General features: G+C 43.2%; 1 protein-coding gene across 1 annotated transcript; it reads right to left on the minus strand.

Moving 5' to 3' along the window:
• Positions 1 to 371: 371 nt before the first annotated feature.
• On the minus strand, positions 372 to 26,269 carry LOC137461661 (mediator of RNA polymerase II transcription subunit 13-like; the record flags this gene model as incomplete). Its single annotated transcript, XM_068171334.1, has 26 exons — positions 372 to 479; positions 1,610 to 1,783; positions 2,016 to 2,164; positions 2,364 to 2,549; positions 2,652 to 2,810; positions 3,030 to 3,172; positions 3,735 to 3,958; positions 4,108 to 4,299; positions 4,951 to 5,170; positions 5,794 to 6,259; positions 6,611 to 6,800; positions 7,395 to 7,618; positions 8,729 to 8,896; positions 10,234 to 11,150; positions 12,342 to 12,538; positions 13,215 to 13,429; positions 13,597 to 13,687; positions 14,837 to 14,958; positions 15,296 to 15,380; positions 15,678 to 15,894; positions 19,951 to 20,634; positions 22,575 to 22,685; positions 22,970 to 23,132; positions 23,802 to 23,996; positions 24,876 to 25,073; positions 26,124 to 26,269. Coding segments are annotated over 26 exons (5,944 nt in total), but the record flags the coding sequence as incomplete, so codon positions are not given.
• Positions 26,270 to 27,063: the final 794 nt, after the last annotated feature.

Consider the following 27,063-nt stretch of genomic DNA (forward strand, 5'->3'; position numbering starts at 1 on the left):
ACTTCAGCATTTCCACACTATTATTGTGCAAGATTCTGGCTTAACTGCAACTATCTTCCGCTCATGGAAGCATCATCTTCTGTGTTACACCCCAAACTTTCTTCTAGCTTCAGCAACTCATTGTCCTTCAAATATTTTCAGTTGTAAGCAATAATGATTAGCTAAAGAAGGGCTTAGAGAGGTTTGTTTGCACTCTTGTGTGATAAAGCCTTCTTTTAAACACTCAAAGCACAGCAATTTATATTGTCTGTGATGTAGTAAGGATATCAACAGCTCAAAGAAAAAGCTAACAGCAAGAAAAACAAACAAGCAATGTCCCTGAAGCAGTACTGAAATTGAAATGCACAGTGTTGCTTGCAAGGGATCAATCATCAATACCTGAGCACATCAGAAGTTTGATTAGAATCAAGTGGATGGGAGTGTTTACTGTGGAGTAGCTCGTCTGATTGCACTGAAGGCACGTGGAGGTGCAAAGAGGCCTAAGGAGAGAAGGAGACACAAGCAGTTACTGCCTGATTCGGCTCACCTGTACCTCACAGTCAGCTTCCATTCTCTGCCACGTGAAACAAACCCAATCTTACCCTTAGGCCATCAACAGGTTCAGGAATTACCAGAATGTAAAGGAAAGGCACACAGATCTCTGCTAAAAGCACAGTGCCAGCACTGCCATATGTTTTAAGGTTATTTTTTGTAATCCCTCTGCTGTGTTAAGTGATTATTAAACAGAGCAACTCCAGTGGCCCAAGATTCTAGTACCACACAGACCTGGAAGTTCAGTTGCTTTCCATAAGGCTGCTCTATTTCTATTCCATCTATAGAAATGATTAGGGTAAATAAGAAATCTCCTGTTCCAAAAAATGTCTTTTATCACAGCCACAGATGATCTTAGGCCAATAGGAACTGCTAATCCAGACACAAGTAAGGCAGCAGAAGATCTATCTGCATCATTGGAGAATAAAGCATAGTGCAAGAGATGCTAATTTCAGTCAAAAGTGAATAATGTTAATACAGAAAGTTTCACTGTACCCTAATGTATAGCTTTAAATGTGCGAAGCATGCCTCGATTGTGCCATAAAAAGATAAGGGGATCAGACACTATCCAGACAGATGACACAATGACTATCACTTGGCAACAGCCAACAGGAAAGCCAAGCTTTTGTGCCATACATAAAGAGATTTACTTATTAGAGTTTTTTACCCCATGTAAATGAGATATTACATTACACTTGTGCACTTCCCTCCCTAGCACTGGCTCCCATGGGACTCAGGCATTAAGCAGGGATCTGTCTAGAAACTCAACCTGTTTAAACACAGCACAAAGCCAGAACCAGAACACAGTCCAGACTACTGCAAAAAAACATCAGGAGATCAGAACACTTCAGAGCTTTGCTACTCCCCTTCATCCTTTTTATTCTCTTTAAAAGGAGAATATAAAAGCCAAAGCTCAAACATTTAAACCCTGACCTCTCCTGATGCAGAAGCAGTCACATTCCATAAGACATGCAATGAATTTCTTTTGGATGTCGTAGTTTTGCTAGCTCAGATCCCTGCTCACTGCACAGCTTTATGGCCTGGAAGATGGCTGCACAGCCAGCAGAAGTTACAGTACCTTAAGAAACAAGGGACACTGATTTTGTGCTTGAGGACACGCTGACCAAAACCAGTCAGGCAATGGACCTGCTTTGGCAGTTGACACAAAATAACCAAGGGCCAGTGGCTGCTGCAGTATATTTGTTACTTCATCGTGGGATTCTGTTGACAGCAATCGATCTGTACCTTGACCCTGCAAAACAAAAGGCAATGCTTTAATGTGAGGAGATCACGAACCTCACACAAATTATCTGTGTCTCTAACAACACAAAGCATTTTAAACTATCCAAGCACTGTAGACAATCCCATATCCAAACCACTCAAAACAATTCATAGGAACCTTTTATTCCACAGGAGGAAATTAGCAGGTGGAGAAAAAGGAAACCACAACACACACAGAGCTCTGTACTTAGTCAGAGAGTTACCTTGCCCATGTCACCTCCATGGGGGTAGTGGGACCCTGGAGAATGTACAGGGGATCCAGTAGGGGATGCAGGAAGGATATTTATAATGTCAGGGTCAAGATCATCTCCAGTGTCTAACAAGTCAAAGATTCCCATTCCGTCTGCTCCATCTTGAAAAAGAACAAGACCAGTGAATTCCTACAGTTCCCTTAGGTACAGGATACAACCCCACATTCTGAAATCAAGTGATTTTCCACAGACATCTTGTGGTTTGCAAGACTTAGACTGTTCAGTCTAATTACAGGGGGAGCAATGAAGGGGGTTTGGGTTGGTTTGTTTTCAAAGCAAGAATAAATTCAGGCCACTAACCATTGTTTGTGTTAAAGGCCAGATCCAGGTTTTCAGTGGTGTAAGTTGACGATGCTACTTGCACAGATGCAGATGTGGGAAACACCAGAATGTGAGTGCAGGATGTGTCCTGTGGGGTGTTCAGCTGAGATGTCTGCATGTTCAGAGTGGTGCTGCGTCCAAACACAGAGCCGGTGGATACAGAATCTTTGAGAGAGAAATCAAGTCACTGCCTTAGTTCTGCTAAACCCAAGCGATTGCTTCTCTTGTCAAATAAACCAGGAACAAAAGAGAGAGCTTCTCAAATACCTGGCATAATAATGAAGGACCCCTGTGGTTCCATTGCCACCAAACAAGCACTGAGAATGCTGGGAGAGTCTGCAGCGGAGATACCACACATTCTGCACATATCTTTTAGTCTCTTACTGAGGGACTGAAGGTTTCGGCGACTCAGCAAACAACTCCAGTCTGAGGAGATAAGGACAGAGGTTTGCCTAGAATAGTGCTTGCTGCAGAACAGATATTTCACATGCAAGTGTGTGGTGCAAGCATCACATGTGTTAAGTATCAAATACACAAAGGAAGGCTGAAATTATTTAGGCTTTCTTCTAGACACAAGGACGCTTTAGACTACTGGGAAATGAAAGCTTCAGACCGAGTTTGAGACTCTCAGAGCGGTAACATTACCTTTTAATTCCCCGTGTCCTATTCTTCCTAGACGGCCTATTACAACTCTCCATGGCAGAGAGCTCATCTGCACAAGTCCCAGGCACCATTCCCAGAGTTTCTGAAGACCAAGTCTGCGGGCAGAGCCTTTTTTCCTGCGAGCTCTAGAGTTAAGAAAGAAAGGAAAACAAAACTAAAACTCACCAAGTTCTTGTTTGCATTACCCTGAACACCGACAGGACCCAAGAATGCTGGGAGCAGAGCACAGCAACTGAAACTTTGGGTTATTTCTGGGGGGTTTTGTTTGGGGGTTTTGGTTTGGGGGTTTTTTGTTGGGTCTTTGTCAGTTGCTAGGGTATTTTTTGAACTTGATTTTGGGGTTATTTCTGTTTGGGTTTTGGCTGGTTTAGTTTTGGTGTGGTTTTGGGGTGGTGGTTTATTGGGTTTTTTTAATTCATCACATTCTGAGGTGGCCATCAGAAGCTAGCAAGTGTAGGTGAGGAGTATGACCACACACACAAAAATACTCAAGAATTGTCTGAAACCAAACAATGTTCTTCTGGAAATTCAGCTTGAAATAATGACACAGAAATAATACAGGCAGTGGTTTTATAACCCAGGGAGTCTGCAAAAGTCAAGAGCTATTCTTACAGCATCATAAACTAATTCTTCAGGAGAAGGAAAGGCGACCTGTAGGCCAAAAACAAACGTAAGTTTAGTTCTCACCTGTTTGGTACATCAATATTAATTATGCAGGTTTCTAACTGTTCTCCATAGAGGTCTGTACAGGATGCAAGAAGCCATCTTTGATCATGAGACAGACAGTAGCCTACAAAGAGCACGTTGTACTTCTGGCCAGCTTCTCCAAAAGTCTCTCCTAGTTCTGTTTGCTTGTCCTTTACAGGAGCCAGTATGAACGGAGGGGTGTACAGTCGAATACACTCAGGTCTCTATAAAGATGACAGAGCAGACAATGAAGCTTTGGGAAGCAGTGCCTCCTAACAACTCTGGTTAGTCATGGTGAAAGACACCAGTGATATACTAACCAGGGACAACTCTCTGCACTGTGCATTTGCACAGTCACATTACCAATACTCACATCAGGGCTTTTTAGGGCAGTTTCCATGGCTAAACCTGGGCCAAAGCCAGTTAAAGTTTTCACATTGGTGGAAGTTGGAAGAGGTCTCCGACACTGAGTAAAAGCTGAAAATGCCAAGGACTTTAAATGCTGAGTGTAAATCTGCCGGTCTTCATGTTTCACAGGCTGTAGAAGGTACTGACATGGGACAATCTAGGAGAGATCACAGAGAGAACATCATCAAATGGCTTTTGAGATAGTACTTGGGTGCTGCTATTAGAATCTTACTTTGCAATCAAATTTCTCTGGCTCTTGGATACCTCCTACCACTTCTTTCAAAGCTCTGTGGGACTCACTCTCTGTGAAATTTTCCTCAGAGAAAAAAAATCATTTGTTTAAAAGAGAATCTTAATGCTTCCTCCAAAAAGCTGCCTTCTGTTAACTGGTTGTGCAGTTACTGCTGACATGACAGCTGGGTGTCTATCAGGAAGGAGCACAGTCTGAAGTCCAGCAGGGTCAGGCTGGCTGGATAGACTCCAGTGATGGAACAAGCAGCTTTCACTCAGTATTGGAGTGGGCCACTTCATTTTCTTTAATTCTGGTGAGTTTTGCATCTACTACAGAATTGGGCTTTGGTTAATACCACCCAAACTGCTCTAAAAACGATCATCTAAATGATTTAGCAGCTGTAGTACCATTTAGTAAGTAACACACACCACATAACACGTGTGTAACGCGTACCATGCGCACAGCACGTGGGTAATGTTTAGAAAGCAAATGCAACCTTCACTTTGAGGGCATTGTCCCCTCCAAAACACAGCCAAAGAGACTTTGTCCAGCATGTTTCTGTCACCCTTGGCTCACCTGCACAGAAATGATGTTCTTGATGTTAGGAGGAAGGACCTGAACCATCTCCAGGAAGCAGCGCAGAAGGCCAAGTGTCCATAAGCTGGAGGAGCTGCTGTTCTCATCCTTTTTTTCATATGTAAAAGGATCAATTATGTAAACTACAATTGCAGGTGGATAGGTGATAGCGTGGGAATCTCCATCCGTGGGGACTCCAACTTTATCACGATCCATAGTGCTGGAAACGACATTTCAAAACCGGTTACGAGGAGCCAAGGTTGATAACAATTCATTTTTCACTTTGAAAGTAACTGTGTCTCCTATCAATGTGAAAGAGCTTTGCATCAGCTGTGGTGCAAGAAACTCTCCTTTCATTGCATTTTTGTAGGTGAGCTTATCAGTTGCTCAGCGTCACTTGTCTTTCCTTTGTCCTTCTCTACTCCAGAAGCTCAACAGCACAGAGTTCTAATCCTTCCACTGGTGAACAAACATTTCTACAAGGTCAGTCAGTAAGAGCTGTCGTTACTACTATAATGCTGATAACAGAAAACAGAACTTTGAGATGGTGCCAGTTATCTGTTCCCTCCCACCCTAAAATACAGAAGTGAGTAGTTTGGCAAATTTCTCTCCACAGAGAGAGAAGAAAATAGAAAGTTTATTTTTGTAACCACAGCAGACACCAGCATGCAGTTAGAACTGTAGCTAACACTGAAACTAATAAGTTTGGCTCCACCAGGGATGAACTAGGAAAAAAAACCAGGATTTTTGCTGAGGGGACAGGAGAGTCATTAACAGCTCACATTAGGTAAGCTGAAGTGTTGGGGTTTTGCCCAAACAAGATCTGACTTTGCATCTCATTACCTTTCAGAAACTTCTGGATGGGGCTGTGCTGGTGCTGAAGTGGCATCTCCAGACATCCCTGCTGTTTGCAGTGTTGGCTGTTGCTGCTGTCCTCCTGTCTGCCCATTTTGGACTGTTGCAGCCTGAGTGGGCAGGGAGGCAGAAGTGGTATTGTTCATACTGCTGAAAGATGGAAAGGAGGAAGGCTTGCTTGTTGGTATCCCACTGCCCATGTTGGCAGAAGAGGATGATGGGGCAGTGGTGGTCAGCGTCGAATTGACTGTAGTAGCTGCAGAAGACATGGCACTGTTTGATGTCACTGTCACAGTACTACTGGTGGGAGCTGCAGGAGCAGAGGATGGAGTGTTGGGATTCCCAGCATTGGCTGTCACTGGGGGCAGAGCAGAGGCCAGCTGGCTGGAGGGAGGGACCAGATTTGTTTGGGAAAGTAAAGAATTGTCCAAAGGCTGAGAAGCAAGATAGGGACCTAAAAATCAGAAAGAAAACAAGCAATATGCATTGCTGATTAACACTAGAAAACTGCATAAGTAAGAATGAACAAATACAGTCACAGAATCATTCAGGTTGGAAAAGACCTCAAGATCATCGAGTCCAACCATTAACCCAGCACTGCCAGGTCACCACTAAACCATGTCCCTCAGCACCGAAGGTGGTGTCACCACTGCCCTCATTTCTTTTCCTTTACTGCAGTGGAACAAGTGGCAATTTTATGAAATAAGGAGAAAAACAACAACAACAAAACAAACAAACCAACCCCCACCCCAAACAAAACACACACACCCCCCCCACAAAACAAACACCAGGTGAAGTTTCCTACCCAGCTCATATCGGCAAACTTGAGCATACAGTTTGAGTTTGGAAAATGCTTCGTTGTTGGCATTAGCTGTCTGGGAGAACCATTCTGTCACCAGCTTCTCAGAAAGTTTCTTTGAAGCAGTAGGTCCAACTCTCATGATCCCATCAGGTAATAATTTACAGATAGGCCTGTGCTGACCAAGCCTGCATGACTGCAAGGAAGGTAAAGTAGAAGATGTAAGACAAGGAATTTTTAAGCCTTGAAAACTATTAAATATCACAAAAATGACCAGGTAGGGCAGAAAATTCAGAGTTTAGCTGGGATGTTCCCAACTAGCATCTAATTAGTTAGGATATTCCAAACTATCACTTGAATTCTAGACTACTACACCAGTATGAAACATTCTGTAGTGATTTTATCGTTTATCTGGGGGTTTTCCTAGAAGTAACAAAACCCGAGTTGATGCATCAGCTCCTGTCATCTCAAATCACAATGCAAGCCATAGGTGCAGTTAATTGATTAACTGCAGCTAAACCAATTGCGGTGGCAATACAGAGTTTCACCACTGTGTGGCGTTTAGCAGATAGAGACCCCAAGCAGCTATTGCTAAAAGGACTGGTGAGCAGCAAGAACAACGTTATCAGCCAAATGCCTGTTCCTAAAATCCTCCCTAGCAGCTTCCTGAGGCAGCATTCTCTGCAAGTGTCTACACCACCCCAGACAAAGCTGATAAGCAGTTATGAGTATGTATAATATACAATCTTTTGAAAACCCATCTCACTGCTAACTGCCATAAATAATGTACCTCATATATTGCAGTCAGATCCCTAAAGAAGCTTTTTGCTCCGTTCAGCAGAGCCTCGTTCTCAGGGCACACCACAACGTAAGCAACATCTCTTTGAGAGCCGTAAGGTTCCAACATCAGCCTCTCCCAGTACGGCAGCGCAAACGGAGACAGCACCAGAAAATCATAATCATAGCCCAGCAGAAACGTTGGGATTGGCAGTGGTTCCGGGGACTCATCAGTTCCTGGAAAAGCAAAACAAGTTTTCCAATCTATTAGGCATAAAGGTTAAAATTAACACCCTGCTTCTAGGAAACACAAATCAAACCCAAACGCCACGAGAGTTCCCAGCACCTAACAGGAAATAGCACTGAGCATAAATGGAAGAGCTCTCGTTGGAACAGAAACAAGTGAAAAGCCTGCAGGTATGATCCAACCCTCTGCACAACAGCATCGGCTCAGTATTTCTGTGTGAAAGCTCTCAGGACCTCCAGAAGTTCCACTGTTGTTTCATACTTCTTCTATTGGTACACTGACAAGTAGGAATCAAGTCCAGGAAGCCTTGCCCAGAGACTGGTCAAAGGAAGGGGGTGGGGGGGAACTAAAAGTAGTCTAAGCAGGTAAAGGACCTGCTTAGGTCCTGTAAAGGACCACAAAAGGAAAAACAAAACCACCTTCAAAACATGCATTTACAGCTACCCTAACAGCATAATGACCATGTTCTAAATACAGCTACAAAAGATCTGCTGGTGAAAGGTCACTCTTCCACACAGTGGTAAATCAATCTCATATGGTAATGAAGTCAGCTGAAATCTTGAGTGCACAAAATTTACCTTGGCTCTCTGTACACGTGCACCACGTGTTGGCCACTCCAAATATTTATCATAGACAACACACTGGATAACCTCAGATCTTCCATACAGTTCTGCAACTACTGAGCACTGAAGCACAGTTTCTCAAGCCTTTCAAAGCTAGCATTTTTAACTACACTGTTGTAAGAGTAATTAATGTGGAGTCATTCTTCTGAGTAAAAACACAGAGCAATTACTGTTTTGAACATCAAATCCATCGCTGCAATTTCAGGCCCTCACTCGGAGCAGTGCCAGGTGTCTACAAACAGTGCAACTGAGGCTGTTAATTTTAAACACACATCTTTAACCCATTTGCTGTTTTAAGGAACAGAAATGGTTGCTGTTTTGCTAAAGAGAAGAATCCTCCCCTGTCTAACAGCTCTGGTTAGCTTAAAGAAAGGTCAAACGCTGTTTAGAATTCCAGTAGGCTGAACATCATCCAGAGCCTGAGGTTTGGTGGCCGGAAGAAGCAGAGGTTAGGAGAGGAGCCCCCGCAGCAGTTACCGTAAGAGCCTCTGCCTGCCATCTTGTGGAACTGCTGCCAGGTGAGCGGCCCCTGGACACCCCAGGACCGGACCGTTCGCTTCTTCTGAATTGCATCCTGGAGAACTGGCTGCAGCGAGAGGAGCATACGAAGGATGTCCTGGGAACACTGCATGCTCACATCCACAACTGCAAGGGCAAAACCACATTGTCAGGGCCTAATGCAACAATGGGATATGAGAAAAGCCCTCCCCAAACAAGCCAGATCCTGAACCACCTCAATTTTAAACAGTCAGTCTCTTCTGAAATGTACATGCAGGCCACAGTAGAAGTTAAGCACACAGAAAGAGTTCTCTCACTTAAAACAAACATAGATTTTTCTTTTCTTTCCTAGAGAGTTTCCCCCCCTCACCAACTGAGGGAGGAGGAAATAAAATTTAAACCCAAAATCCAAAGGAGCAGCACAGCCTTTAAACAGAGGATCTTCTCTCCAGATAAAGGAGATCGGGCAGACTGCCACCCAGTGCTCACTCCACAGAAGTCAAGGGGAGCCTTCAAGAGTCGCAGCCCATTTCATCAGCGTGCCACCACTATGCCATTTCATGCTGTAGAGGGTTTTTACTCTCAAAGCTGACAAAATTTGGTACCATTGCAGAGCCTTCTGCTTAAAAGCATCTTTACATCTTTTAATCTTAAATACCAAGGTCACAGCAGCACTGAGTTTTCTCCTGGGTGTCTGAAAACATTGATTTATCTGTAGTCTGGGCTTTTAAACTTAATCCCCCTGACACAGGCACCTAGCTGTGTTTCACTGATAGTCCTCCTCATCCTCATTAACAACTATGAATTGCAGCTATCTGCTATCAAAGTTTTGCATTTCATTGCTCACCCTGCTAGAGTTGCTACTTGAAAAGCCTTACTGAGAGGGAACATATGCAAACACACACAATAAAGGCATGCCATGAAACTGTGTATCATTAGTCAGGCCCTAGAAGGAAAAACCCAAAGATCTCTGGCAGATCTGACATGCCATGAAGGCTACAATAATGCTTTATTTGCCACACATGCCATTAAACTACCATCTCCCCCTTAAGAAGGGGGGGGGGAACACACCAATTGAATCATAAGTCCTGTTTAATTCTCCCACAGTAGCCTTGACAATAGTCACCATTTGAACCACCTACACTTCCTATGCACACTCATTCCACGGAGCCTCTGTAGATGCAGTCACCAGAAGCTGCTCTACAAGAATTAGCCTAGTGAAGTGCTGTGGACACTTAGTGTGGTCTTACAACACACCTCAAATTTATGTTAGGAATTTATAACTCATGGTAGCCAAGGCCTATACTCTGCTTGCTGTGTGGTACCAGCATAGAATGCTAAAGGAATGGTTATTCTGGACACAGAGGAGTCAGTGCAAGCATGCAGATGGAAAAAGCCTCAACCATCTGAGAAATCACAAAGCCCAAACCTTTCCAAAAATTCATAGGTGCACAAGCAGAAAATGAACAGTTTTAGACATTTACCATTTCTTTTTGACCAGTGGTGCAAGCAAGTAGTTTTCACAAGTGCTTCATCAACTTTCCCTCCTGACATATTGTCCATGAACTGCCGTCCATGTTCCAAGGCTAAGTAGCAGTCATTGCAACAATCCCTTTCTTCTACGCGTACCGGGTTGCTAACTGCACCAACTTTGGGAATGGAATCTTGGTCTGCTGCTCCAAAGGGTGAGAACAAGTTGGTGCATTGATCCTGCAGCAACAGTATTAACTCATCAGGCAGCTTCTCGGGTTCTTTCAGTCCTCCACTGCCATGCTCGATAGAAGTAGCTCTGAGAGCTTCAAAGCGTTTTTCTGCTTCTTTGCCGCACTCCGTATTTCGGCCCAGGATATCCAACTCATCTTCGAGAAACAGCCCAGAACTGTTGCCGAATTTTCTATTCATAACAGCACTGAAACCACAGGTACACCTATACTGGGCCTCTTGTGTTGGATCAGGAATGTAAACCCCAACGTCAGCACCTTTGATGTTCATATTGCAAACACATATGCAGCAGCTGTCAAAGTTGCAGTCTTTGAAGAGGTTCATGACGGACTCCGAGAGGATGAGATTCACATACAGGCTGTGTGCCTCGGGAATGGAAGGCACGGTTGCAGGTTCAACGGAATTCAGCGGCCTGCACGTCGAGGGGGTGGAAGCTGGGGAGTATAAATCAGAGTTCTCGTATTTGACCGAACCCTGGGCGCTCGCAGGCCCACCAGCTCCACGGGGTGTTCGAGGAGTCCTTGGCGTTCGAGGAGTTGGGAAACGAGGGGTGGAAGGAGAAGGGAGAATTCCAGCTCCACCGTTACTGGGAGGTGCACTGCTTGGTGGCATCCCGAACGGAGTATGAGTTTGTGGCGTGTATGCAGGGCCGTACTCTTGATCCATAGTGCTTCCATCACTGACAGCAGCCACAAGGAGAAGGAAATACTTTAAGTACACAACATACTGGTTTTGAAGTTCAAGACTCAAATTTCTAAAGAAGGACCTTCCTAATTAATATCTGCCTTTTCAAACCAGCCTTTCATAATCCACAGCGAGATTTTCATCCCCTAAGGAACTTCAAGAGCATTTGTTCTAAATGACTTTGCAGGACTCCCACTGGCAGCACTGTTAAAGAATCTTTCCCCACCTCCTTCCCTCTTTTCCTTTGCACAAAGCTTCCAGGGAACAAGTGTGGTCAGAATAAATTACAAAGTCTGAAAGGACACCTTTTTTCTTCGTGTTTTATTTACATGTGGTGTTGGAACACACCAAGGAAATATAGCAGCACTGTCAGTGGCAGATTCAGCTGGATCCAGGAGGAAAGCATCACCTGGAAACGTTTAGTGTTTTCTTTCCTAAGCAGCTGAGTATCTCTCCAAAGACCTATAAGGCTAATGACACCTGGAAACATGCTACTTAGGAATGACCTTAACAGAAGCAACATATTTACTGCAAGGTTTAACATTCCTCTCATTTTATGAATAAATACACAGCCTCCTTGTTGCCTAATCCATTTATAGCAGCTACTAATGCAGAAGAGAAAGAGGACTCAATCTTTATTCAAGAAGAACTGCCAGCAAGACCATCACCACCAAATGCAGCCTACAGATATGCCTACTGCAGTACTGCTGTTACCAGGCAATGTCACACTGGGCACAGCTTCCAGGCAAGGGAAATGTTTCCCTAGTCCCAGCAGAGCTGAGATTATTGCTACTTATGAAAAGAACTTAAGAAACAGAAGCACCACCTACTAAGCCCTTGCAGTACCTACAACAGCACCGCAGAAGCAAAGTCCCAAGTTTACATTTATCTTGATTGTTACCATCTTCATTACTTATTAAAACTGGACTTGCACCATTAAGCTTCCCCAAGAAGCCTTTAAATGAGACAATGAATAAAATGTATGCACAGTTAAGAAGCTATTTGAGAAGCTAGTCTTGTACAGTAAGGTTTAACAGTAAGGATTTTGTAAGGCTCTTGCCAGTTGTGTCAACAGTGTGCTTGCATAAATACTTCTCATTACAAATTTATCAATAACTAAAATTTAGGAGCACTTCCTATAAGTGACCACTTTATAGAGCTGAACAATTTGTGGCACAGGTCATACCCATCTTTGATGAATGGCATGGCAGGTCCTGGAGGAAGTAAATCCAACTTTCCCACGGCCCAGCTCTGGCGATAAATGCATTCTTCTGGCAGTTTGATGGGAGGAAGACACTGGCTGGGAAGTGTCTTCAGTGGTGCGAACATGGAGCAGCCCACTAAAGCTTGACAGTTCTCAGGTTTATAAACATAAGAATAATCCTGGAAGCCAGACATGGTAAAGCGTCAGCATGTAAGTTAGTTCACTTCAGCAATTAAAATGCTTCTCAAGAAAAATGTGACCAAGTCAGAGTAGTTCTGGAATATTAAATCCTGAGGTAGATTTATATCCACAGCATTCACAGCCACAGCTCTCCAAAAAGCAGTACACAACACAAACCAAACAATCAACTACAACTGCTGAAATGCATTCCTTCAGCTTCCTAAGGAGGTATTACTAGTATCATAGTACCAGTCAGGGTTGGAAGGGACCACAAGGATCAGCCAGTTCCAACACCTCTGCCATGGGCAGGGACACCCTGCACTAGATCAGCCTGGCCAGAGCTTCATCCAGCCTGGGCTTAAACACCTCTAGGGATGGCTCCCCAGCCACCTCCCTGGACAACCCATTCCAGGGCTTCACCACTCTCATGGGGAAGAACTTCCTCCTCACATCCAGCCTGAATCTCCCCACCTCCAGCTTCATTCCATTACTCCTGAAGTTGAAGTAGTAAAATACTGCATACTTACTTAACAGAGCATGCATTACCTGCTCCAGTATAACACAGGACACAAGGTACAAATGGTAGTTAATTTCCCACAGTTTCTATTCAGGATTAAGTAATAAACTGAACAATAATAATTAGAAGCATTTCTCAGGGCTATCAGCACTACCTACCTTTATTTCAGCAGGTTTGGGGCTGCAGAAACCCTCATCTACTTCAATTCTGAACTGAGCTCCCACACTAGAGCTATTCCCTTCAAGTACTGTTCCTCCAAGTGTAGTGTCCATGCTGCCATATTCCTTATTATTCATGTTCATGGGAGAAAACCCCATAATATGTTGTTCCAGGGAAGGTGGAGTTGGATACATTTTATGGAGATCTGCAGTGCCTAGTGTCAGATCAGAAACAGGCTTTAGAGCATGGAAACATTTTGAAGTATTTCCTTAGTCTTAAAATTTCAGTAGGGCAAATGAAGCGTAGGTTTCCAAATTCCCCCAACGTATTAGCAACTGTTTAGAGCTAGCATTCTGTTTAGAAAGAACAAATAAAGCTTACTTATGCATGACAGTGGGTCTAGATTTCCTGCTTTTGCCTCTTTGCAGTTGGATTTGTCATCAGCACCATTCACTGTTCTTTTAGATCCAGGCTACAAAAGAAGCGTTGTAGTAAGAATCACTTCAGATATGAAAAGACAGCTTCAGGTTTGCTGCTAACAGGAAGTGCCATGAGCAGGGAACAGACAAAGCTGAGACATTGCATGGTACTTAGAGAAATTAAAATAAAGCAGAGGGCCAGTGCTAGCAGTTGGGCTTACACTTGTCCTCTCCTAATTCCTGTAACTCAAGGAATGCTCTCCCATCACGTCATGACGCTACTAAAATGAAAGACCAGTTATAAAAGAACTCTCAGCCTGTTAGCAGACATTAAAAATAGCTAAATAGGGCTGCCCACAGCCTAGCAGAAAAAACCTTACATGTTCCCAAAACCAGGCTAACATTACTGATGTTACCACTGAGAAACACAAATCCTGGAACAAGAGGTGCTGTGGAAATTAAAAGAATGAGGGATATTTTACAGTTTTTAGTCAGTACTGAAGGCTATGGAAAATGAAAGTCTTCAGGTTTAAGAGCAAATACACTGCTTTATGTAATGATGACCTTTGATGGCTGCTAAGATCCTTCAGCCCTTACTCAGCTACAGCTCCCATTAAAGTTGATGGGCATTTTGTCTGGGTAAGGGGATTTAGGATTAAGGAAGGAGCAAAGTACAGTTCAGAAAAGACAACTGATTACCAACAGTATTGAAATAGAAACTAGAAAGATAATGGATTCAGAGCTATCAGAGACTGCAAGAGAAGCTGTTCCAAGAGAATAGCTGCTGCAATGAAGCAGCTTATTTGGCAGAATGTCCATGTCTTTAATGTCTCTTCTCTTTCAGGAGCTGTTTGTTTTGTTCCAGTATTACCTTTCTTAACTAGTTAAACAGAACCCAGCCATGGGAAAAGGAGCACTAGTGTGGAATCTGTACAATAACAGCTGAAGGTATATTCAGGAAGGATATACTGTCTGGAGTGTGAGGATACAAGATCAAAAGCCTGTTTGTATCCAAACTACGATTGTATGACTCAAGCAGAGCAGCTCGTCTGCCACACAGGAGCCACGGCTCTTGCTCAGCCTCTTGTTTTGCAACCTCTCCAACAGATGCAAAAAACCTCCAACCCGAAACCACAAGAAGACAGACTCGCTCCTTGCAGCTTTTTGTCTAGCAGCTGCCTCTACTCCTGCACATCACTTACTGTTAGTTCATCTTCATCAGAATTGAAGAGATTGTCAAGGTCAGTGTAAGAGACCACTAAGTCTGTTTCATGGAACAGGCTGGTTGATGCAGTGCGAGCGTGAGCAGCAATACGTTGGGCATCTAGAAAGAAAAGCAATTATTACAAAAGCATGGGCAATATATATTCATTAAAACACTATCAGCCCCACTGGGGAAGCAGTACACTCTCAGTTCCCCTCAGCTACCTTACAGATAAGTGAGATCCCTTCAATTGTGTCACATTTGGGCTTTATGGCAAACATTTATGTGCAAGGTGCAACAAAGAAAGCGTGTTCCCAGCCAATTCCTAATCCTGATGGTACAGGGATATACAAACCACAAAGTAAGAACATTAGAGCCTGGGAGAGCCTACTGACTGTTCAAGGGGTCATTAACACAGAACAATTTTTAAAAGTGAAAAAAAAAAAAGCCTCTTTACCTTGCTTGACAGAAGGACTAAACAGAGACATAGCATCCTCTCCTTCATGGGATAAAACAGTAACACTGGATGTCCCGTCCTCGGCCTGGGAAACAAAGGTAGAAAAGATTGCTTTAACTAATTGTGGGTGGGGACCTTTTTATCTCCCAGTGAGAATTCTTACACATATCAGAAGCATCAGGTTCTCATGAGCCTTCTGGCTCAGGCAAGGTGTAGTCTGGGGCTCTGGTTAGTGGTAGTTGCTCAGGGAGTGGGAGGCTTGGCATACAACACCACACACCAGCACACTTCCGAATACAGAGGAGGACTCGATTGATATTTGGTGACCAAAGCAATCTGGTTCAGTCACACTGCTGATTTGCATCCTCAGTCCTTTACTTACCTTATGCTTCTTCCCAGCTTCCCTCTCAATGTTCTGCCTGTCTTTTTTGCTGTCAGGAAATAAGAATTCCACATCTCCATCAACAAAGGCGTAAGGATCGATTTCAGGTTCCTGGTCAGCTTCCGTGGCTACTGCTGCTAGGTATTGGTTTTTGCTCTGATACTGTTGCACCAGTTCATCCGAAACCTTTAAAGGTTTCCTACATTGCACCATTAATCTGAGCAGGAGAAAAATAAAACAAATCACAGAATAAGACTTGTCATTTATTATGTGGAGGTACTTTTGCTATCACACAGCCTTTTACAAGAACAACATCTTCCCACTTCCTTCCTTCCCACCCCAACCTCAGAAAACTTTCTTGGGAAAAAGATTAAGTCATTACTCATTTAATTTAACCTCCTTACACCAGTCAGATACAGCAGGGTGATTCATTCTGCCCATCTCTCCTCAAGCACTGTCAATTCAGATAAAGATTAGTAATTTATCCCTGGTCATAGCTGTCATTTAATATAAAGTACCAACGCATTAAGCTATCCATATCCGCTAAAAGAAACTCACCAGGTTAAAAAATTACCCATTGCCATTCCCCATCCACGTCCAAATGACCAGAAAGAAGTGACTAAGACTCATTTCTTGTCCTATTTTAGGAATCTAACTCCTCCACATTCAGTTCATTTCAGTGGACAAAGCATGCCACCTGTGCCTAACCCAACAGACACCCACATTGGTGTACACAAAGCCTGGCTACCCAAAGAACCCAAGCAACAACCACTCTCACAGCACACGAGTGTCACTGTTCAGTGGTCATTCATATCACTTACATCAATACAAATGAAGCTTACAGCACACCAATATCTCATTTGCTAATTGGAATAATAAAGACATATTTGCCTCAGTCAGCATTTTTCTTTGTTTAACATTTGGTGCCAAAAATGTGAGTCAACTGCATAGAAATTAAGTATCTGTATCAGGATTATTAGTATCACAGACACAAGATTGCACCAACAAAAGGAGATATTGGCAAGCAGAAAATTATCTGATGATTATCAGCTCTCCACATGCCCCCTAATTTCTGCCCCCTAAACAAACTTCATTTTAATCTACCCAAGCAGACAAAAGGCACCACATGAGGAAGGGATTCAGGAGTAGTTCTGGAGTCGACTAATAATACAGGTAAAACAACTTCTTCTTACTCAGGACCCCCTTTTCTTCTTACTCAGGACCCCCTTTCTCCCAGACAGCAGTAAGAAATAGTCACAAAAGTCTCACACAAGAAATGAAAAAGGGACACTGAAAAGATAAGATTACAGAGGGATATTTCAAGTCCAAACACAGTTCCAACCTGCCCCTTTCATTCTCGAGCCTCTGCCCAAAAGGAAATGCTACCTTTTTAGATAGCAACAATTTAATAGGTCTCACAATTAGTAGAGCTGAGTTTTGACAGCCTGCTGCAGACACTAGCCTGGAGTTTAGAACAGACAGGCCTACATTTCTCCTCTGACAGACCAGGAAGAAAGAAAAGCATCCTACAGTACAATTCAGAGAGCTCAGCCTTGAAATTCTGCACACAGAAGGGCACAGTGATCCCTCAGAGCCCTCCTCACTGCCCTGTACATCCCTGTCTACTGTGTGATGTGAGAAAGGACACAGAAACAGTTCTGCTGTGTCAAAAGACTTCCTAGAAACAAGCTTTCCAAGGAAGCACCTCACAGCCAACACCACTGTCAAATCCATCCATGCTGGTCAACCACACTCAATAAAATCTTGTTTTAGCATGGCCACCACAGCACAGCTGCCCCAGACAACAGTGCAAGGGGTATGACTTTGTGGCTAGCACCATCAGCTTTATGTCTGCAGCAGCATTCAATGAAGTTGAGGATTTCCTTTCTCCTAAACCCTGCAAAAATTAACTGGAGGGGTGAGGGGGGAAGGCAGGACTTTCCAGGAACAAGGAATTAAATACCATGAAAAATACATAGTGGTCAATAGGCAGATGTTCTGAGGGGGAAATCAAATCAAATATGCTCAGTAAGTTGCTAAATTGAACTAGAAGCCATAGAAGGAAAGATCATGTCTGCAACAGAAAAAAGAGTCTGAAATAGAGCACATCTTTCACTCTCTGCTTGGCTGAAATGAATTCAAGGCAAGAAAAGCACTAAAAACCCTACAAATGAACATCTTGAAAGCATTGAGCCATGCTCTAGCTAATGTAAACTCTGAAACAGTGAACACAAAAGATATGGCTAAGAAAATGTGTACAGGAACAGACCAACAGCTACAGCATATTTACTTCTCCTGACAGCTTTCCTACGCAGCAAAGGCAATGTGACTGCCATCGGTGGCTTTCCACTGCCAGCAACAAAACACAACACCAACAGAAAACTTCAGCCTTGTGAGGAGCTGCTTCAGCAATTCTGCCACAAACTGAATACACTGAATCCTAACAACAAGAGAGAAAACCCTCAATAAATTGATGCTGGGCACATTAAGAGGCTCCTCTCACCTGAACAGGGCAGGGGGGGAAATAAATCTTTCTTTTTATGAATGAGGAGGAGGGAAAAAAGAAAATCCAGAGCAAGCAAGTGGATAGAGGCAACTCTGGGTGCATTTGAGAAGCATTTCTAAATCCCTTGGGCTCAAGCCTAAGCCAAAGTTTGTCACCTCTTCATCCAGGTCCCAATCCCGTTAAGTTCAGAGTGCTGTTAACAGCCCTGTCAGCACCTGTTGCCTCCCGTTACCACCCTGGTCCTGCAGCATGTCCTCACAAGGAAGTGTTGCAAAAGATGGATGACAGCAAAAATTTCCTGGGCAGCAGGGGAGACACAACCCAGAAGGCCCAGTGGGCTGGTTTCAGGCTTTTGTTCTTATGGTTTGGGTGGATTGCTTTGTCTGTTGGGTAATTTTTTGGGGGGTGATCTTATTAGGGGGAGTTTGCTTTAAGTGATAAAGAAAATCCATGTTTACTCAATTCTGCAGTAAACCAGAGCTCAAATGTAATATTAAACCAACCAGAGTTAGTACTTCCATCCATAATTTATTAACACTTAGTATAAAATTGTGACAAATTCCTTTATCCTGGCTGAAATAGACAGCAGTATTTTATGACTTGGTGCTAGAGAACACTAGCTTTCAGAAATAATGGCTTTAAGCTTGAGGAGGGCAGAGTTGGGCTGGGTATTAGGAAGAAATTCTTTACAGTGAGACACTGGAACAGGCTGCCCATGGAGGCTGTGGATGCCCCCTGCCTGGAGGTATTCAAGGCCAGGCTGGATGAGGCCTTAAGCAACCTGGTCTTGTGTCCCTGCCCATGGCAGGGGGGGTGGAACTAGATGATCTTTAAAGGTCCCTTCCAACCTATGAATCTCTAAATAAAATCTGCCTGTTCAACAAAAGCCTGGGTTTAAGCAATTACTACATATACTTTAGGTGGTCTCAAATACACTTCCTGTAGCTCAAAGGCTGAAGTTTTAACAAGGATCTAGTCTGACTGTCTCAGTATCTCTCCAAGTTAGGCAAGCTTTGTTTAATGAGTGAGGGTTTCCCACATGAGCTGAGGTCCACAAGCAGTCACAGTAAACACAGCAGACACCTGTTTTCTCTGAATGATAACCTGAAATCCTCAAGCCCTTTGAACACCCCCAGAGAGACCAGTTTGCTGCTTCCTCCAAAGAGAAATGTCTGATACTAGAAAATAGTTGCAGCCTAAAGGAAAGTTAACATCTTCCAGGGAATCAGCTTAGTTTCCTCATTGGTCCCCATCAGCCATTTAAATATATCTCTTCTGAAGACAGACAAAAGCTGAATTGAGGTAGAAGCAGCTTTAACAGGAGGAGTCTGCAGCTGAGACCATCCATGCTTTCTTCAAATAATCAAGAGAGCAAATATTGAAATGAGAAAGTTTGTGGGAGGGTTTTTTTTAAGGAAGGAGGGAGCCAGGGGGAATTTGAAGTCCCCAATAGGTATAATTCAGCTACAGATTAATTTTGTAGTAGAAAGATGAACTTTGTTGCCATCTGCTAAATCTGAGTTCTAATGAGAAAAAGCTGCAAAGTTTTCCAACACATCTGACTGTGCTTCCCGCTCACATTTCACAGCTAGCATTTCCTTGTACCCAGACAGCACAGTTATGCTCACACTCAGCATTGCTGCTCAAGCTGATGAGAACCACGTTATGCCTTACTGACGAGTTTACTTCTACCAAGAAACTCCAGCCTTTGGCCCTTCAGCTTCCTCACTTTCTCACATTACTACTATAGCATTAAGCACTACTTACTCTGTAACTGATGTTACATTTTCCTGTCCAGCAGGTATTACTGGATCATCTCTCAACTTGTCATTTGGAAGCTGAGGCGGTAAGAATTCCACATCCTTTTTCTTTGGAACTTTGTAATACTTCCAAGTGGTATCAGCTTCGTCTTCCTCCAAATTGACTGCAGTACCAACATACATTGTAGGCTCTATAACTTCAGGGAACTGAGCTGGAAAAGGCTGAGACAAGCCATCGAGTCTGTCTTCCATTGCTTTCGTGGGAACCAAGGGGTCTGGTGTTGGCATCTGGTAGAAATGTTGACTCTGAGGAGTAGAAGGAGCTTTAGCCACCCCTTCATCGACGACGTCACAGGGGTGAGGACTGAGCGGTGGTGGCTGCGGTGAGTTTGCCATTTCAGCACTATGCATCTGAGGAGTCTTTGCTACATCATTAGTTCGGATATTTGAAAATCTGACTTGACTGTCTGGTGCAGCCATCACCAGCCTCTGGCTGGCTGAATCTGCCTCCATCGCAACATCATCGCCGAGAGACACGCGATGATGAAAAGGAGTCAAAGGGCGTTTCTGCGGCTTATCCCCTTTGTCTTGCTTCTCATTCGTCTTGTGCTTTGGAGCTGCTTGCTGCTGCTGGCCCACAGGTGGTGCCTGCCCCTGTTGACCTGAATTTCTTGCTTTGAGATTTTTGTGCCTGCAGAATTAATACAGGGGGAAATACTTCACATTAATCTGTCAAATATGTCTATCAGGTTCTTTTTCACTAGGTAAGAACCTGCTTCCAAGCCAGCTGATCAGAGAAGACTGAAACTGATACCATTATAAAAATGGGGCTGCCTCTGACTTGAACTTCAGTGGAACAACTTGAGTAGCATGGCAAGGTTTTAGAACACCATTTAAAAACCTTGAAAAGCTGTCCTGTGAGCCAAACACACACACACAATCCCCATAAGTGGAGACTATTTTATAACTGCTTTTAACAGAAACAGTCACATGGACACGCTGTCGCTTTTGACTTCTGCCAACACTGATGAATCAGTAGAACGACACAGGAATTGGTGAATGGCTCCTTAAATTCAAGCCTCAACACTAACCAATAGTGCTGCCCCAAGTCTTTATGGGTTAAGGAGTGGAAAATTAACATGAAGTGTCTAGAAGCCATGCTCAGTCCTACAGAAGCTATTTTGAAGCTTTTGTTGCTATTTATATACAGATTCAGCAGGCAAGGAAATAAAGAGAAAAGCTTGGTGTCTGGCCTGCATTAATACAGTTGGTTTTTTCCAGTGTAAAGGCACTTGAACTTAAACATTTCATCTTGAAGTTCCAGATACCAAGTTTCTGGACCATCTGACAGAATGAAAGCTGTGCAACACCTTAGTCTAGAATGAAATGTTTAGGATGAAGCCATTGCACTGCACATATCTCCTTATTCTTTGCCGCTTTTCCATGAGGAGAATGCAACATATTGCAAACCAGGACTAGGCAGGAAACAAAAGGTGAGAGGTATCAAAATGTGTTTTGACTTGAGACTTAACATATACATTTTTCACCACTTACAATTCACAACAAGAGAGGAAAAAGAAGAGAATTTAAGATTTTTTTCAGTTTCTCTTTAGACAACTGCATATTCCTAACACACACCTCACCCACTTAATTGATTTTTTTTCTCTTAACCAGAGCTGTCACATCTAAATTCTCCTTTAAGAGAGTATTTCACCCTCCTCCATCTCCCAGCTCCTCTCAGGACAAGTATTCCCACAGAACTGAAAGCAACCATTTCAATGAAGAAGGAAAAACTGCTGTCCTTTTGAAGTGCTACATCCCTCAGACATTACTTTTTTTGGTAAGGTTCCAATATTTGTTGCCAGGTCATTGGTGTTTTAAACCTCTGCAACACTTCAGGCTCCTAAAGATCAGGATTCTGCCATAAACACAGCAACGCAGAATGCACTGAAATTAATGCTTCCATTTAAGAACTGTATTAGCAGTCTGTGCCATTGCAGTTTACACATACAAGCCACCACAAAAACTGGAAGTTAAATCCGGACTTTCTCCCTGTGTGTTGATCCTTCCCTCATCCCCCACCCCAGCTAATATAACCCTCCCCCACCTATTAGCTCACACAAAAGCATTTTCACGTACAACCAACCCATGGAATGCCATATTTCCCCCAAAGTAAAGCAGCTTTCTGGTTTGCTTTATTTTTCATGTTCATCACAGCACAATGCCACAATTTTTTTTGCTGTTGATGAACAGCTTTCTACCTTCCAGGCTGATGCCACAGCCCTCTAGAATGGGTTCCCAATTCCTAGCCAAGTAAGCATTCCCTCGCTGTTGCAGCCTGAGAACGTTGCCCGTGAGATTATTTCTACCCATGCTAAGGAATTCCAGCCCCAGTCTGCACTGCCAGTAGGTCCACTCAGATGATTCACTGGAATAAAATCTCTGCATTATCTCACTGGGCAGAGTTTCAAGACCTACAATGACATTTAGGATACAGGATACAAATTTTGTTACAGCTTTCCTCCAAGCAGCTATTGCTTAATTACTCCTAAAGGAGTCATGAGGAGCTCTCTCCTGAGCACTTCAATCTCGATGTACACCGTTGGGCTGTGGGGTTGCCAAGTGCTGTACCTTGAACAATTGCAATTTGTCCTCTGCGTGGCTTCAACAAAATCCCAGGATGCTACCTTGTCAGCTGTCTCCTCGTCACACAAGCCATTTGATGTAGCAGAATACTTCCTCCTACAATTCAATAGCAGGAGAGTTACCTGGGGTCAACACCTCTGCTTTTCTTAGCTTCCCTCAAACCTCGAGAGCAGTTTTGTGACACAGGACTCAGCAAAGAAGTTACAAATACCCTTTTACTAAGAGAGCAAACTGAGAGCTAAACACACTGGGAGTCAGCAGCAAATTCACTTCTTTCAAAAGTTTTATTGCTAAGAGTAAAGCACTTTCTGCTCAAAGACACAGCACCATGAACAGATGTACTTTACTTTCCATAATGAACACACAGGATGAGTACCTACTTGTTCTGAGCTCGGTTCATGTTGCACTCTTGCCAGACTCTGTCCACCACTTGGTTGGCAAGCTTTCTAGGGATTTTGCCACCATGATGGCTAGTACTGTCAGAGATAAATCCATCAGAAACTGAAGAAAACTTCACCCACTTCTGGGCAGATTGAGCATCCACTGAAAAGGAGCACCAGAGGAAAGAGTTTTAGGCAATGCAGTGATACCCTCACAATTACAAACACCACAGGAACATCTTAGGAAGGAAAGTCTCTTCTTCATATTAAGAAGTGAAAGCAGCAAGAAAATTCAGTTATAGTAGCAGATTATTATAATATGGTCTCTTCTCACATAAAAACCAAAAAGCAGCACCATATATGTTTAGGATCTAAGTGGGCTGGCTATTCTTTATCACACAGCCTGGAATCTTAACTACAAAGCATGTTCCTTGGACTATGAAAAAGGCTGAACACATCACCTTCCTCACTAGTGTCTGTGATGCACAATGAGCTTTATAAAGCTATGACAGAATGCATGAGCAAACACACACATATGCAAGAAGAGGGGGAGGGGGGAAGGCCAAAACCTGACCACAGAAATTTAACACACTGACTAACAACTTCAGGTACAACAAAAGCAGTCCTCATTTGAGCAAGAGTGTTGAAGTTAATTTTGCCCACAGCTAAACAGTAAGACCTGTGTTTACTACAACAGACTTATGACTAAAGAAATAGGATTTTTTGGGAACAAGTCAGTTGCACAGAGAACATCTGAACCCTTCCCAAGCACTGCCAGATTTTAGAAAGCCATCAAAATGATTTCCACGTGAAGAAGCTCATTTTATGATACCTGTTTGAACTTCCTCTGGGGATGTTGGTGGAGTCAGAGTTACTGAAGACATGGCAGGATCTCTCGTGGAAGCAGGCACTTGGTGGACACCCAAGCAAGTAGTTGAGCAGTGAGATGCCCCTACAGTACTAGGAGCAGGGATGTCTGTCTGAGGAACCAGGACGAAGCAGGCTGGGTACACCATTCGCACCCCAGCTGGAAAAGAGAGCGAGCTGGTTTTGACAGTTGTTAAGCAACAACTTACATTTAAAAGCATCAATAAATGGATCATTTTACCAGACAGTCACAAGTTTACCTACCCTTTCTCTATACAGAAGACATGGGTGAGTGAATGAAAAGGGCTGTGTACCCACAGGCAGAGAGAGCCCTGGCACCTACACGCCACTACTCGCTGCTATCATTTTGTTTTATAAAGAAGACCGAGGACACACTTTTTGGCATCATAAAACTCACAACATTCCCCTCCCCATCATCATCAGGGTCTCCAGCTATCACTGCAATGCAAGCCTGGAACATTCATTACAGAGAAATGACTGCATTATTTGGCAAATCAAAGGTCAATAGCCCACAGCAGAGAAATAAACTACAGAGTCCCAGGGGCTCAGATTTTAGGAACAGCAGCAGATAAATGCAGCGCCGGAGCACATGAAGTTCCCCAGGATTGTGGTTTTGAAGACATCCCTGAAAGGCACGTCTGCTTTGTTTGAATTTGCACAGGATCTGAAACAGTCCAACACGCTTTTGATGCATCTCAGATGTCAACAGTCACAGTCTAGAGGGTTTTTGGTTTTATCTTCTTTTATTATTATTGATTTTAAAAAACTTGCTTTTAAGGCAGAAGGAAACACTTCCAGGCAGGTCAGGCAAAAGCTACTTCCACCAAGGTCGCAAAGCCTACTTAGACAGGCCTGAGCAATCTTAGAAGGCCAGAGCAAAGGGAAAAAAACCCAAAAGATCAACAGCAGCTGCAGACAGTAGCAAAAAAAAGAATAAAAAGGGTCATTTTGCTTCTGTATTTTGCAGACCTAACCAGCCAGTTTATTTCAGTAATTAAAAGGTAATCAGAGCACTCACCAACGAGGACTTCAACAGCAGCTAAAGAATCATCCTCCCAATCCATTTCTTCTTGTTTTTCCTCAGATCCTTCCTTCAGGTTAGATGTGACAGGATAGAATTGCTTCCATTCACCAATAAGCTTTTTGGTTGATGAATCAGAAAGCTTGAATGACTGCCCCGTGAGCGTGCCATTTAATCCAAAGGGACTCAGAATAACTACAAAGGCAAACAAAAATACACTGGAGACTGTGCCTAACCAAAATTCACTCTCTCCCACTGAAAGTGCTTTTACTTCAGCCACAGCACACAACCAACTTACCATTGGTAAGTCAGAGAGCACCCTAACCACATTTTTACTATGCTGCACAAGTTGTTGATAGTAGGTACACAGTGTTAAATGTCTGTGTACTCTAAGAACCAAGGTACCACAGTAACAATTACAAATTAATCTGTTTGAACAAGCAACAAGCAAGTTTTCCTCTTGGCTGGCAAGGAGTCCCTAAGATACAGGTGGGATAAAGAAACCCTTTCCAACTCTGGCAGCGTTACGGTGTTTCGTCCTTTCATTGGGCTCGGTACAGTTACACCAACTATGTATATACAGGGAAGTATCTGTTTCATGTTTAGTCTTGTCCATATTAGGAAAGCACAGCTGCTGTTATATTGCATTCCAAAAAAAGCAAGTTGGGACACTGAGCATTAATAAACAAGGGCAGTGTGTGGTCATGCAGGAGAACTGATTTCTCTAGCCAACACAAGTGTGTCCAAGACGGGGAATGATCAAACAGCCCACTAACCAGACTCAGGCCCCATCACTCCTTTGTCTTCGAGAGCATAGCCTGCATCTGCTGGTGGAACCAAAGGAATTTACAGGAAGAGCCAAATCAGAAGGGGTAGGAGGAGTGAATAGTCTAGGTATGTTGAGTCAGAAATGGAATTCTAAGAGAGGGTTGATGAAGATACGTGGGGGTTATAAAGCAAAAATATTTAACTCACAGTACTTGGAAATTAAGTTTCTGTCATGAAGACAAATTACTTGGCTCCATGCCAAGAAATTAATACAGAAATCATCCACCTGGAGAAGAGCTGAGACACACCAAGTGGCTTCTGACCATGTCAAGGCAGGGGACATTTGGGGAGAAAGGATAATCAATACAAAACAGCTAACACCTCTGCTCCCACTTCCAGGCTTTGTCAGAGGTCCTCACTCTGAGCAACTGAAGGATCGATTTGTTTTAGCACTCACTGCCGAGTGGCAAACCCTACCTTGAAAAGGGCTGTTGGACTGCTGGGCAAGAGTGAGGTGTTCTTCACTGAGCAGGTACACAGGCTGGTGCTGACTGATTTCCACACTGGTGCAAACATTGCTGTCTCCATGTAAGAAGAAGGTGAATGAGCAGGACAAGTGCTCGCTGGAGAAGGAAAGAAAAACAAAACTAAGCCTAGAACTTATTTTAAGTTGATGGCTTTCTCATTGGTTTGAAGGCATTTCCTCCCAAAATATTTATTCATAAAGTAACCAAACCTCTCTTCTCTCTGTGTGGCAAGAAAATCCTAAATACTTGTTCCCTTGAAGCATTTGCAAAGTATTCTAGCAATAGAAACAACCCCAAAGTTCAATTAGTTGGAAGACAACTGCACACAAAGCCATCAGTCTCTTTAGACTGACTCTTTGTATCTTGAGGTGTGGAGGAAATTGAAAACACCTGGTTTGGGACTTTTTTTTTTGGGCAAAGAAAAACATCTAACTTAGTACTTGATGTATTCTGCATATTTCATTAAAATGTTTCAGAACCCATAATTAGTAATTATGTCACATCTGGGCTCTCCTGCGACAGATCCACTAAGCAGAACTTATATTTCAAGGTTTGTTTGGCATTAGCCAACAAATCACTTAGTTAAAAGCACCAAGAAGAACAGCAGCTGCTTTGAAAAGCCTTGGGTTTGGGGGTTTAAATTTATCTTCATCTTCCTGAAGCCTACAAACTAAAAATGAAATCCCACACCTACACACAAAAGGGAAGATACAATCAATTAAAAGCAACCCCAAAGCCTGAAGCGCTGTTGAAGTCATTAAAGCAATTATCAATGTCTAATATCAGACAGGTCACTGATCACCAAAACCCTCTGGACTGAAGCTTTAAAAAAAAACCCTAAACCAAAACAGCACAGAAAAAAAAAGGGGGGAAAAATACCATAAACACCC

Source organism: Melanerpes formicivorus, unplaced genomic scaffold, assembly GCF_026170545.1.
Source record: "Melanerpes formicivorus ecotype bairdi unplaced genomic scaffold, bMelFor1.0.p_v2 SCAF_2808, whole genome shotgun sequence".
Classification (NCBI taxonomy): domain Eukaryota; kingdom Metazoa; phylum Chordata; class Aves; order Piciformes; family Picidae; genus Melanerpes; species Melanerpes formicivorus.